Source organism: Impatiens glandulifera, chromosome 5, assembly GCF_907164915.1.
Source record: "Impatiens glandulifera chromosome 5, dImpGla2.1, whole genome shotgun sequence".
NCBI classification, from domain to species: domain Eukaryota; kingdom Viridiplantae; phylum Streptophyta; class Magnoliopsida; order Ericales; family Balsaminaceae; genus Impatiens; species Impatiens glandulifera.
In genome coordinates, this window is record NC_061866.1 from 3,343,163 (window position 1) to 3,357,194 (window position 14,032).

The 14,032-nt window shown below is 31.0% G+C and overlaps 1 protein-coding gene across 1 annotated transcript; it reads left to right on the forward strand.

The window, feature by feature from the left end:
- The first annotated feature begins 430 nt into the window (after nt 1–430).
- LOC124937881 (putative homeobox-leucine zipper protein ATHB-51) lies at nt 431–2,425 on the forward strand. The gene is made up of 3 exons (XM_047478212.1): nt 431–548; nt 1,245–1,537; nt 2,180–2,425. Exons 1-3 carry the CDS (start codon nt 452–454, stop codon nt 2,423–2,425), a joined length of 636 nt encoding a protein of 211 aa, XP_047334168.1. The 5' UTR covers nt 431–451.
- Nucleotides 2,426–14,032: the final 11,607 nt, after the last annotated feature.

Consider the following 14,032-nt stretch of genomic DNA (forward strand, 5'->3'; position numbering starts at 1 on the left):
ACCCTTTTCATTTCTCCATTGATACTATTCCATTTCATTCCAGATCCAGTTCGTGGATAGTGTTACAGTGATAATTCAATAGTGATCACATCTCTCTCTCACACACACACAGAAAACACAGACACACTTACAATTGACTGTTGATCATAAATTGTATCCGAAGAATTGATATCTGACGACATTTCTTTACTGAGATTTACTTTGTTGCCCCCCCAAAAGGGAAAAATTAATCTGATGCAGTCATATATATATATATTACATCTTCCTTAATTGCCAACCCTCATATTCTCTCTCCTCTATCTTAATTTCTTTCCATTTGTGGTCCAATTTAACATTTCTGATTCAACCAACAATTACAGAATTCAAACAGTTATATATATATTATAGGTTTCAACATAAATGAAGAAGAAGAAGAAGAAAGCAATCAACACACAAACAGAGAAAGAGAAAAATGGATTGGAACGGTGCCAGTACTAATTTCAGACCACTCCATCAGAATTCTTTCAATCATGTTTACAACTTCGGTTTTCATGATCAGTATCCTTCGGGTATGTATTTCTACTCTTTTTGTTTCATTCACTTTCTTCTACTTATAGCAAATTAAAGAGATTCCTTTATTACATGAGTCACTTTAATCTTAAATATATATATGATATTGGTCATGCATTTATATTCTCAACATTTCTTTTAATTTATTGGTTTCATAGATTTTAACTTTTGATTTCTTGTATGTTATGCTTAATTTCATCATGTTTAAATTACTCTGATTTTTTTTTATAATACATATACCCTTTAAAAAATTATAGAGTGATTAATTTTTTTAGGTGTATATAACATAATGCACATCCATATGAACATAAAAACATAAAATTAATTTTATAAAAAAAATACTTATTATAGTTTCGAGATTTTATATATAGGTATATATTTCATAATGTTATTAAATATAACTATACTTTTATAAAATTATTTTTATGAGTTTGTTTGGAACTATTCGCATTTTTCAAAAATCTAAAAGCTTGACAAAATCTTTTGGACTGATATGTAAGTTTTTTTTTAATGTTATTTTTATATAGTTATGTTTAAACTCTTCTGATCATCATATTATTTTTTTTTCTTTGTAGATCAATGCCCTTCTTTGATCCATTTTTCTGAAATTACAATAGTTTTTTCAATAATGAATAAAAACAATTTAGTTAGGTCAAACTTATTCTACATAATACATTTATATATGTCTTTGACAGGAACAATGGCGGAGGCAGAGGTGCCGGCTAATCATCGACCTCATGACAAGAAGAAGAGGATGACCATTGAACAGTTGGACTCACTTGAGAGAAGTTTCCGAGAAGAGATAAAGCTTGACCCTGACCGGAAAATGCAGTTGGCTAGAGAACTCGGCCTGCCGCCGCGCCAGGTTGCGATCTGGTTCCAAAACCGACGTGCCAGGTGGAAAGCTAAGCAGCTCGAGAACTTGTACGAGTCCCTCAAACAACAGTTTGATGTTGTCTATAGAGAGAAGCAAAAACTAGAACAAGAGGTCAGCAATACTTACCTAGCTTCATCAAAAAAACATTCATATAAAAATACACCAAATATACATAAATTTCAATTGTCTAACATAGAACATTTTGGTAAGATACCATAAAATTAATGCATTTTTTTAATTGTTAGTATTTGATATTGACAACGAGAAGGGTATACTAGTTTTTCAAAATAAATTTACTATATAAACATATTATTTTATTTTGATATTTTAACTAATTTATGTTCGAAAAAGACAATGTTAAAAATTAGGGGAGGGAGGTAAATTTTCTATACTTATTTTATCATTCTTAAAGATTAAGTAATTTTGTTTGATATTATTATAATAGATTTTCAGAATGTGTTATTGGTGAACATATTGTGGTTAACATTTGAGTTGAATGTCTCAATGCAAAAACGGGTTAAACGAGCCAAAATTTTGTTAGACATCTTTAAAAATATATTAGACGAATCAAAATCATGAATATAAACACAAAAAATTAGTTTAATAAATTTATTTGTCCATGAACTTAGTACACGAGTTAATCAATTGCTCATCCCTAAATGAAAACTACATAATAGTAATATAAAAATTTGTTTTTCAATGATACATTTCATTTTCAAGATTTTCAATGACTATATATATATGGTTGTCTAGGTTTCGGCATTAAAGGCAATTCTACTCGAGCAAGCACCAAAAAACGGGATGACAATGGGGTACACCGAGATTTCAGAGGAGGAGACAAATGATAGTGCATCGGCTGGAAATGGGATGAGCTCCGGCAAGACTTGTCAGCATGACAACAATGTTAACTATGTCGGAGACTACAACCCCATGGTGCAGCCGGCTCCTCACGTGATGGCCCCTTTCTGGTCTCATCAACTGCCTAATCCTTACCCTTAATTAAATATTTAAATGACTATATATGCTATTTAATTACTTAATTAATTAGCTAGACTTTAGATCTTGTACTACTTTTTCTAGCTAATCTTAAGATCTATTGGGGGAACCAAGAACTATATCTATCCTTTCTCTTGAGTTTGTTGAAAAAATGTATTGGAATTAAAATGACCTTTTTGCAATGATTGTGAAACTAATTTAATCATGGAACAATTACAAGTAGAGATCAAATAAACAAAGATAACAGTTGTTTATTAGAAAATGGTAGAAAATAAAAAGTTATTATGAAGATCTCACCTCTCCTTCAAGAAATAGGACACCGATGGTGCTAACATAGAGGAGGTCCAAGATGATAATGATGCTAGCGTCGACCAAACGGCTATCTCGGGTGACCTAAAATGTTATATATATATATATATATATAATTAAGTAACATAAGTGACACATTATTCCTTCTAACTTATCTATTACATTAAGCCTTTATTATTTCATTTTTAAAATTGTCTAGATTTGAATTGATTTGGAATCGATTGATATAATGTCAGTTCCAAATCAATTGTTTATTTAAATAACGTGTGATTAACCCGTATAAAAATTTATTTTAAAATCAATTTAGGCTCAATTTTTTTTAAAGTGTATAAACCGAGTGTAAAAAAACTGTACATAATGTCTCTCGTGGACAAAGTTTTAATTGAACTATGTTTGTAAGAAAATGTTTGACCAAGCCTTCACTATACGCAATTCGTTCGATACACCTAATCTATAACCTTTCTCGGACTTTTTTTATAGATAAAAAGACAAAATCTGGTGGTGCCCTCCCTTGACGATGTTACCGTTTAACCGCTCACGATGCGATTGTTGGTAGACTCAAATCTTGATGGCGACTCGTTGAGTATTTTCTAACGTAGATGGCGAACTGAACTTTTACTCCAGCTAGGGCTAAAAAAACGTTGCATCTTCAAATGTCTTAATGCGCTTTGTTCATTGTCTGGCTAAGCGTCATACTCAAATTGTTGAATGCTCTAGGAGGATTTGGGATAAAATGAGTCACCTTACTAGTTTGAGGAGGGTATGAAGACTTTCCCTTTAGATGCCCCTTCTGCTGGCTCTCTTGGTTTGTTACCACGACCTTTGCCTCATCGGTCTCCCATGCATCTAAGACAACCTTACTTGAGTCTTAGGCTTGTGGTTGTATAGGTTTGTGGACTAGTACGGTTGTGCCACTTTTTCCCGTCTTGATCTTTTAGCAAATGCATCGTCCAAGACTTGCTTGTTGGCTTTGACTATTGGATCTTTCTAAGAACAACTATGAAGATATGAAACTCTGGAAAATAGATATTTGCTAAAAAAGAAAAAGTCTTGAAAAAACTTGAGTGTTGTATATTCAACCTTTACAACCAATCCTTATATAGGAGTAATTAGCCTAGAACCCTAAATTACTTATACATATAGGCCCAAGCCCATTAATAATTAAATATACCATAATGGTATAAAAGACAATATAATAATATAATATATTATATTGTATTGTATAATATAATAATATATCAATATAATATATTATTATATTATATACACTAACAACAATAAAGGCCTACAACTTTATATTTTCTGACAATCAATGCTTAAACTCACAATCTCCCCCATAAGCTTGATTTGGTTCGAAATACTTCACGTCGAGCATCTCTCGCATCTCTGCAAATTTGACTCTTGCTAGTGCCTTAGTGAGAATGTCTGCACGCTGCTCTCTAGTGCCTACAAACTCTACAATGATCTGTTGATTCTTGACGCATTCACGGATGAAGTAGAACCGAATGTCGATGTGTTTTCTACGTCCATGAAACACCGGGTTCTTCATTAATTTTATTGCAGACTTGTTGTCGACATAGAGGGTTACCGGCCTCAACTCGCATCCGAGCACCTCGCTCAACAAGTTTCTTAGCCAAAGTTCTTGGCATGACGCTGGAGTAGCTGCCATAAACTCCGCCTCACATGAAGATAAAACAACAGTTAGTTGCTTCTGAGATTGCCACGTGATCAGATTCCCGTTGAGATAAAACACCATCCCTCCAGTACTTTTTCTGTCGTCTGTGTCACCAGCTAGGTCGTTGTCAGTAAAACCAACGAGTTCTTCAACTTCTCGTCCTCTTCTTAACTGAATCCCATAATTCGTCGTTCCCTTTACGTAACGAAGAATGTGTTTTACTGTCTGTTGGTGTAGAGTGGTAGGCTTGTCCATGTATTGACTCGCTATGTCAATTACATAAGAGATATCGGGTCGAGTGTGCGTCAAGTACCTAAGACACTCGATGATACGCCTATACTCTTTCGGATCCACTAAGCTTCCTTCCACATCCTTTCCGAGCTGCAACTTTGCTTTCATAGGATACTTGCTCGAGTTACAATCCTCCATTACAAACCGTTTCAACACCTTCTTCGCATAAGCTTTCTGCTTTACCTTAATGCTATCATTCTTCTAGTCCACCTCGATACCAAAAATTAACCTGACTGTGTAATGTTTCGTCACCGGTGCAAAGTTCTCCTCAAAATCATTACCTTGCTTCTGCACATAGCCTTTTGCTACCAATCTCGCTTTGTGCTTGAAGATGTTGTCTTCACTGTCTCTTTTCAACTTGAAAAGCCACTTTAACTCGATGGTCTTGTGACCGGGTGGTAAGTTGGTGAGCTCCCATGTCTTATTCTTCCTGATAGATTCGAGCTCTTTGTTCATGGCTTCATTCCACGACTCTTCGACTACCACCTCGTGATATGTTATTGGCTCATCGGTGGTGAGCAATAACAATTCATCAAGATCCATCTCTACTAGTGGTGCCTCCTCATAAACATCTCGTAGGATTCCGAACTCCACGGAATTTTGTACGAGCTTGTTGTTGTTGCACCACTCCCATTTCTTCTCCTCCTCGAATATAGAGTCTCTGCTCACATAGATTTCCCCGTAAGATGAATTTGGAAACTTGTGCGCCTTGTTTCCGTCTTCAAACTTCACATTTCCGGTAATTTTCTCGTCGAGCTCATTGAGCTTCTCTCGATGGCCCTTCCTATGGTTGTTTGCTCCATTGTCAAGGTACCACACATTAGTGTGATTACACTCATCGCCACTTGCGAGGAGTTTCTCCATGACTTTCTCTTCACTGAACAACACCACATCTGGTTCCTCCTTGGACGATTCTTGCATGAACTCTTCAAGGTTTGTCTTCTCGTCTCCCTCAGCAAACATTAATACTGGCTCCTCGTCATAGAAGCTAGCGAGGTTTGCATCATCTTCTTCGGGCAAAGCTTTCGTCACTACCTCAGCAAACATTAATGATGGCTCCTCATCATAGAAGCTAGTGAGGTTTGCCTCACCGTCAGACCTATTGTTAGGACACTTAGACGCGTAATGCCCATACTTTTGACAAGCGTAACACTTCACTGTGCTCTTGTCTTTGCGGGGCTTGGTACCTTCTTGTCGAGGTGAGCTTTCTGCACAACCTCGCCCTTGACCTTGACCTTGCCCTTTGTCACGACCTCGATTATCTCCACCGCTGCCGCTACGACTCGATGATCCAGAAGAAAAATCGGCTTCTCCGTTTTTCTTCATTCGTGACATCCATTCATCATGCGTGAGCAATAGATGCTCCTCCTCTTGGTCTCCGTATCCGCGAAGTCTCTCCTCATGGACTTTGAGACGACCGACGATCTCTTCGACGGTCATATTCTTGAGGTCACCAAATTGCTCGATCGTTGTAACGATCTGCATGTATGTTTGTGGTAAGGCTCTAAGGAACTTCTTGACGACGGAGATCTCCTCCACCTTCTCTCCTAACGAGCGGATACCAGTCACAATGGATGTCAATTTCATGGCGAAATCATCCACCGATTCCCCATTCTTCATACGAATCGCCTCAAATTGTGTCTTCAAGGTTTGCACTTTTGCCTCCTTGACTCTCTCCACTCCAACATTCATTGTCTTTAGCGTCTCCCACGCTAACTTGGCGGAATCTTTCTCAACCACCATGAGAAGGACGTCCTCAGGGAGTGCACTCACATTGCTCCCAGTTGTGGTAAACCTTTAGGGCTTTCTCTTTGCCATCTAATATTCTCGTATTTTCTTATGTAGCCGTGCTGGACCGGGGTGATTGGGATATGCAGTCTATGGGTATCATCATGCAGAATAGATGTGGCACGACTCTAAATCAAGGTATTGCCCTCTTCTTCATCCAACTCCTTATACCATGTCTTCACATCCTCTACTTTGTCATCGTAGACTCGGGTCAGGATTGGAGCGTGCCTAGTTGGTTGTTTGTTCTTTAATCGAAAAAGGTTAAATGAATCTATGTCAACCTACCATTTTATTCTCAATATTAATTATTCCAGCGCGAATTAGACGAGAATGTAAATTATTGGGATTGACTATAAAGTCTCGTTTTGTTCTCAAATATGTTCGATTAGTAATATTGTTAAAAGAATAAATATTATTAATTAAAACAAAACGAGATTTTATTGTCAATCCCAATAACTTATCTTCCCGTCAAATTGTGTCGGGATGAGATTGAGAATAAAATGGTAGGTTGACATATGTCTATTTAGTTTTTTCGATTAAAGAATAAACCTCACGAACTAAAGAGCCGTCACTTAATTTATTTGCAAAATTAGAAAATGATTTAGACTTATGAATGTTGATATTATAAATTCTTTGTATGTTCGGTGCCTCGTTACGCGTGAAAAAGAGTTTAAACGAACTATGTAAAAGATGATACAATATTTACTACGACGATATGACCTTTTAATATATATATATATATATATATATATATATATATATATATATAATTATATATATATATATAATTACACTTCAACATTTTATGGTTAAAAGTGAGTCTTTTTAAATTTTTTAATGTTGTTTTTATTTGCCATACAAGTCTAATGATGATTAATCATATTTGTGTGCTCCTTTTGAGAGGTGTGTGACAAATATGAGATGGATCATTTAAAATATGCAAATAAAATAAAATAAAATAATTTAATTGACACAAAGTCTGTAAAGGAGAAAAACATTCAAACCTTGGCCAAATAATGGAACCGTTCATAGAGTACTAATTAGTTTTTTATTTAACTTTTTAAACTAACATATATACATGGTTTATTCATTTCTAAATTAACTTAATTTATTATTTAAATTCAGTTTTTTTTTTAAAATTTATTTATTTATTAAAATTAAAATCATTATATATATATATATATATATATATACACACATTTAAATTATTAATTTTATAAATTTGATATATTTAAATTATTATTTATATAAATTAAATTATTTATATTTTGATATATATTTTAAATTATTATTTTTATAAATTTGATTATTTATATTTTGATATATTTTAAATTATTATTTTTTATAAATTTAATTATTTATATTTTAATATATATATTTACATATTTCAATTATTGTTTATATAATGTAATAAATATTCCCTTTAACATTTTAATAAATAATTGATAAAATTAATAAATTTAAAATATTTTAACTATAATAATTAATCATCATAAAAACGATTACAATTATCATTTCTCTAAATTATTGACGATTTTGCTCAGGACATCGTTGGCTACGTCTCGTATGACCTTTTTGGCCAAACCTCTCACAAATGATGGTCATTTGCGAGTTATCCATTTCAGTTCGAATACATTGGCTTTGACCTCGTTGAATTTTTTCTTTCTCAAATTTTCATTAGGAACAAGATTACCATATTTCTTCCAATCATTTGCTATTGGGAACGTCCAATATTATTCGTTAAATATGTGGTGAAAATCATACTACCACATCATATAAATTGTTTTTAGATTGTGATATGTATCGATGTATTGAACCCAATATTATTGAGATTGCACACTATACAACCAACAACTATATGTGAACATGGAGAGTGATATCAGCACCATTTTTCAAAAGAACAAAAACATTTACATAGGTCAACGATATGTTTGTTGCCACATTTCCAAGAACCATTATTTGTTCTATAACGTACAGTAGTCACCTCAAAGATTTCACTTTGCTCATTGTATGAAATAATTGTGTGTTGATGCATTGCTTTCGATATTTTCAAATATTTTTCTTGATACTTTGTAATAAGTATGCCCATTTTAAAGATCATTCAAATTTTGAGTATATCTTTCTGCAACAAGTTTTACAAAGCGATAGTATATATTCCACGATTGACGTGATTGGAAGAAAACGAGTAGACCTTAAAATATCATTAAAACTTTCGACCATATTTGTTGTTGTTTGACCGTAACAATATCCTACATCGTGGACTATGACATAGTCCACGTTGAATCAGTTTTGAACTAAGTTTATAAAAAAATAATAACTTTAAAAATTTATATATCAATATATAAATAATCAAATTTAAAAAATAAATTATTTAAAATATATATCAATATATAAATAATTTAATTTATAGAATTAATAATTTAAATATATCAAACACACAGATATAATATAACTAAACCTAATCTAACTATTATTACAACAATATTCACATAAAGATTTACGTAATCAAATCTTTAAGCATCTCATCAGTGTTGTTTTGAGTGGCCGTTCTTGAGCCTTATAAGAGGAGGCTTAGATTTGCATCTTCTATAACAATAAACATGATTTTCAGATTTAACATATAAACTCACATATGAATAAAAACTAAACAATAACAGATAAAAAATAAATAAATTTAGAATATCGAGAATCCTGAAAGGAACTCACAATGATTGTTGAAATGAACTCTATTATATATATATATATATATATATATATATATATATGCACTCAAACAACTACAATATCTCAAATCCACTAGTTCTCAAACTCACAATCACTCATAATAGAAAAAAATCTAGAATGCTAGGGGTGTTCTTCATTTTGTCTATGTAGAAGAATGAGGATTTTATGAACTTGAGAATTTCTTTTTTGAGATTATTTCTTTGTCGCCATTGACCTTTTTATTTTTTAGATACCAATTGACACAATAAAGACTTCGAAAATTAATTATTATTAGAGTTCAATGGACACCGCGCTGACTCTAAAATTATTTATTTAAAAATTCGTGAAATGAGCCGTATATAGAATTTATAAAATGATAGGCTTGTGGCTTATATAAACTATAATTAGGAGGTCAAAAATGAGTGTCTACAAATCGGTTTTGATTAAATTTAATAATTTAAGTCCGTTTTGATTTATTTTTAAATTAAAATAAAATCCCTTTATTATTATTATATATATTGTGCTTTAATTTAATTTAAATGATTAAGTCTCTTTTATTTTATTTTTTAAATTGTTCGAATTTTAATTGTTTTGAAATTGATTGATACAATGTCGTTTTAAATTATTTATTTATTTAAATAACGTGCAATGAGCCCAACCTGTATAGAAATATTTTCTAAAATCAATTTCGGCTCGAAATATTTTTCTTTATAAAATTTTATAAATCGAACGTAAAATACGAGTGTGAACATAGTTTATCGTTTCTCGAAGAGAGAACTAAAAGGTTAGGTGGAGGAAGTCATTGAGTGGGCGTTACACGTGTTCGTTAAAAGGATGACAATGGGTACCCATATACCCGATACATGTGGGTACCCCCGATGGTCGGGTTCGAGTATTTAAAATCGTGTTCGGGTTTGGGGTCGTGAATGGAGAGTAAAAAATGTTACTCGATCGGGTTTGGGGTCGGGGATGGGATAGTGTTGAAAACCCCAATTCGATACTCGAATATATTAATATATATATATATATATTTTGTTAAAATATAAATGACTTTTCAAGTTTCACACTCTAACTATCATTACAATAAATATAGTATTTATTTTCTTTTTACCCAAAATCATAAATCACATCAACATTATTATAATAAGTGTTCCCTCTCGTTAGTCATGACACTTATAATCTTCATTTTTCATCTTTTTTTCAACATTATTTTAACTTCTATCTTCAACTTTTCTCTCCAATAATAAAAAGATTCTTATATTGTTCAACCTCTACCACAAACTATGCAAATAAATAATGTTTTTATTTGTGTTTTTCAAATTTCGATATTATTAGTTTTAATGTTATTTATTATTTAACAAAAAAGTTATGTTTGTTCTTCAACTTTTATAATTTTATACTTATTTATTAACTTATTTTTTAATATATATTTCGTAGCTTCTTCTTCTGTTTTAGTAGAAAAAAATTGATATTTTGTAACTTCTACATAACTATTCAAGAAGGATGTATTTTTTTTTTTTTGAGAAAACTTCTTTGATAATGAATATTTTAAAGTTTATGTTTAATTAAGTATTATGCTATATTCGTTTAAATTTGTTTATGTTTTGCAGTATGAATGATTAAGTGTTGTTTAAGCATAAAATATTTATTGGTATTTTTTGGACAATTATATTTTATAATAACATATTAGTTAAGATATTATATTTCATTTATAATAATTTTAAATTATTGTAGTTTAAATGTGTTAATTAAAATATAATATTTTTTTAATATTTAGTATATTTAAAAAATAATAAATATAATTTTACACTTTAATCGGGAATTGGGGTACCCATCAGTATCGGGGTCGAGTAGTAAAATAAAAATCGGGTTCGGGAATGAGTACTTCACCACCCGGTGTCATCTCTATGTGAAAACATGTAAAACTTTGCTTTGAAAGTGTTGTACAAAGATTATAAAAAAACACTTTGATCTCCTCCACCAGATTTAATTTAATAAAGAATAAGAGGAAAATCAAGTTCAAAGACTTACAAACTTCATACTGCGATTAAACTCTAGCTAAATTATCACTAGTGGAAAAATATGCTTCTTTAACAAAGCTTAGTAACGACGGTCGAACGCCCTTACTGAAGATTTTTATCAGTAACAGTTATCGTAAACCGTTACTGTTATTAAGATATCAGTAACGGCTATTAAAGACCGTTACTAATATAAAGAAACAGTAACGGATATAAGAAAGAACCGTTACAGATAATAGCGACTTAATTTTTTTTTTGAATTAAGGGTAACAATAACGGTTTTCAGTATAACCGTTATTGATACTACTTCACGTCAAAATTTGTAAGATTCTCATTTGTAACGGTTTTGGACGGAAACCGTTACTGAAAAATTATCTGTAACGGTTTGTTGATAACCGTTACTAATACATTAGCTGTCGTTTCGTCTTCTTTAGGGTTATCAGTAACGGTTTTCAGTATAACCGTTACTAATATTGCTTCACGTTAAAATTTGTGGGATTCTCATTAGTAACGGTTTTGGACGAAAATCGTTACTGAAAAGTTATCTGTAATGGTTTGTTGATAACCGTTACTAATACATTAGCTGGCGTTTCGTCTTCTTTAGGGTTATCAATGTTTTTAATATAACCGTTACGAATGATTATCAGTAACGGTTTATGAGGGAAACCGTTACAAATGATTAATTAGTTATCAGTAACGGTTTATCTAAAGTCGTTACTGATACTCTAGTTTAACCTGATAGCACCGATCTCTTTCTTTTTCCTTCTTTCTTTCTTTCTTCTCTCTTCTCCTCTGTTTTCTTCCTCCGCCGTCGTTGATCTGCAAACAAGTTAGTTCTTCGCCGTTGTCGATCTTCAAACATGTAAGTTCTTCTTCTTCTCTACTCTGTCTTCTTCTTCTCCGATATGCTGGCTGGTTCTTTCTTTTCTTCCCTCTTTCTTTCTTTTCTTCCGCCATCGGTTCATTCAGGTAAGTAAACAGTTCCAAGGACGTTACTGAAACGGTTTTTGAAAGCCGTTACTGAAATTCATTCAACAACCGTAACGGTTTTACCTCGGCTAGAACCGTTACGGTTGTCCAAGGACTTTCAATAACGATTTTCGAAAGCCGTTACTGATGCCCGAGAAGTTTCAGTAACAATTGTTTCTGTAACGAATGGTAATGGTTTTATTCGCCGTTACAGATAGTTATCAGTAATATATTTGATGTTAATTTAATTAAAAAAAATATAATTTTTAAAAATTAATCAAAATATAATTATTTTGTAATGTTATTTAATATATATAATCTCTAGACATTATATTTTATTTTATTATAAAGTGTTTAAATTTTTTACATAAATATAATATCGATATTTTACCGAAATTAATGTATACTAAAATCAAGTTACAATAAATATATATATTCTCATGCACCAATGATAAAAATTTAAAGTCCTGGTAAAACTAATTATATACAAATTAACGTCAATTTTGTAATTTGACTACCACTATTTATTTAGAAAGCGCTGGTAATGATAATCTCATGTCATTGTGTTATTAACTTCTCACCTCTTTTTCTTTGTACTTAACAAATGAGGTGTGCAATTAATATACTTTTTTTTTTAAAATTTGATCGAGTAAAAATCAATTAAGTATAAAAACCATAAAATAAAAAAAATGTTACCATAAGTATAAAAAATATCAATCTAACACAATTACAATTTAAAATACAATCCTAATTAAGTCTCCAAAACATAATAAAAATAAAAAAGCTCAAAAGCAGCACTCAAATTTATTAAATATTCATACAACAAATATTAAATCAATTTATGTTTTAACATTTCTAACTAACATGGTAATTGCTGGATCTTATTAAATGATATATAATTCTTCCAAGTAGAACACTACAAAACTTATAAGTAGGGGTGAGCATTGGGTGGATTAATCCGAAATCCAATCCAATCCGAATCTTAAATACTAATTTGGATTGGATATTTCGGATTGGATTGAGATCGAATCGGATTGAGTTCGGATTGAATTAAATCGGATTGGATTAGGATTATCCAAATTATCCAAACTATCTAAATAAAAAAATATTTTTTAATTTATTTTTCTTTAAATTAAATTTTATCTAAATATAATATATATTTTACTTATTTCACAACGATATTTATTTTTATTTTTTATTTTTTATTTTTTTTAAATTCAAATTTAATAAAAATAAAAAATTGAAAATTTAAAAAAAAAAATTATTGACTAATTTCAAGTTGATTTATATAAATATTATTTAATTTGGATTATCCAAACCATTTTCAATCCAATCCGTATCCGATCCGTATTAATTAGTAAAACGGTTTGGATTACAGATTGGATAAATTTAGTTTGGATTTAATACGGATCGGACAAAACGGATTGATTTTGTCCATTTGCTCAATAAGATAAAAATAATGCATAGGAGTATGAATGTACATCATAAGAACGTTAATTAGGTTTATATTTGTAATATAAATAACAAAAACAAAATCTAACATAAAAGAAGGTCCAGCTGAAATATCAGATGGTACAAGACTTTAACCCAATGTTAAAATCTTGGTTTCCTTTATTATCAACTACTGCTTAACCAGACATGTTTTTGTACATGACATCTTTAAGACAAGACAAACAAACAAGTGACAACAATAATACATATTATAATTATAACAAATTTTTAGCATTAAAATTACTTTATAATCAATTAATTATTGTTACATTAAATTACTGTAAAATAAGAATATAAAATAATAACAACAATTAATAAAAAAAAAAAATAGTACTATTATTAGTATTAATAAAGAAATGGTTCCAA

Excerpts from the sequence above, each read along its gene's own strand:
- LOC124937881 (XM_047478212.1), top strand. The coding sequence starts at position 452 with ATGGATTGGAACGGTGCCAGTACTAATTTCAGACCACTCCATCAGAAT. Across the intron at positions 549-1,244 it reads TCATGATCAGTATCCTTCGG|GAACAATGGCGGAGGCAGAG; the intron begins GTATGTATTTCT and ends TGTCTTTGACAG. Across the intron at positions 1,538-2,179 it reads AGCAAAAACTAGAACAAGAG|GTTTCGGCATTAAAGGCAAT; the intron begins GTCAGCAATACT and ends ATGGTTGTCTAG.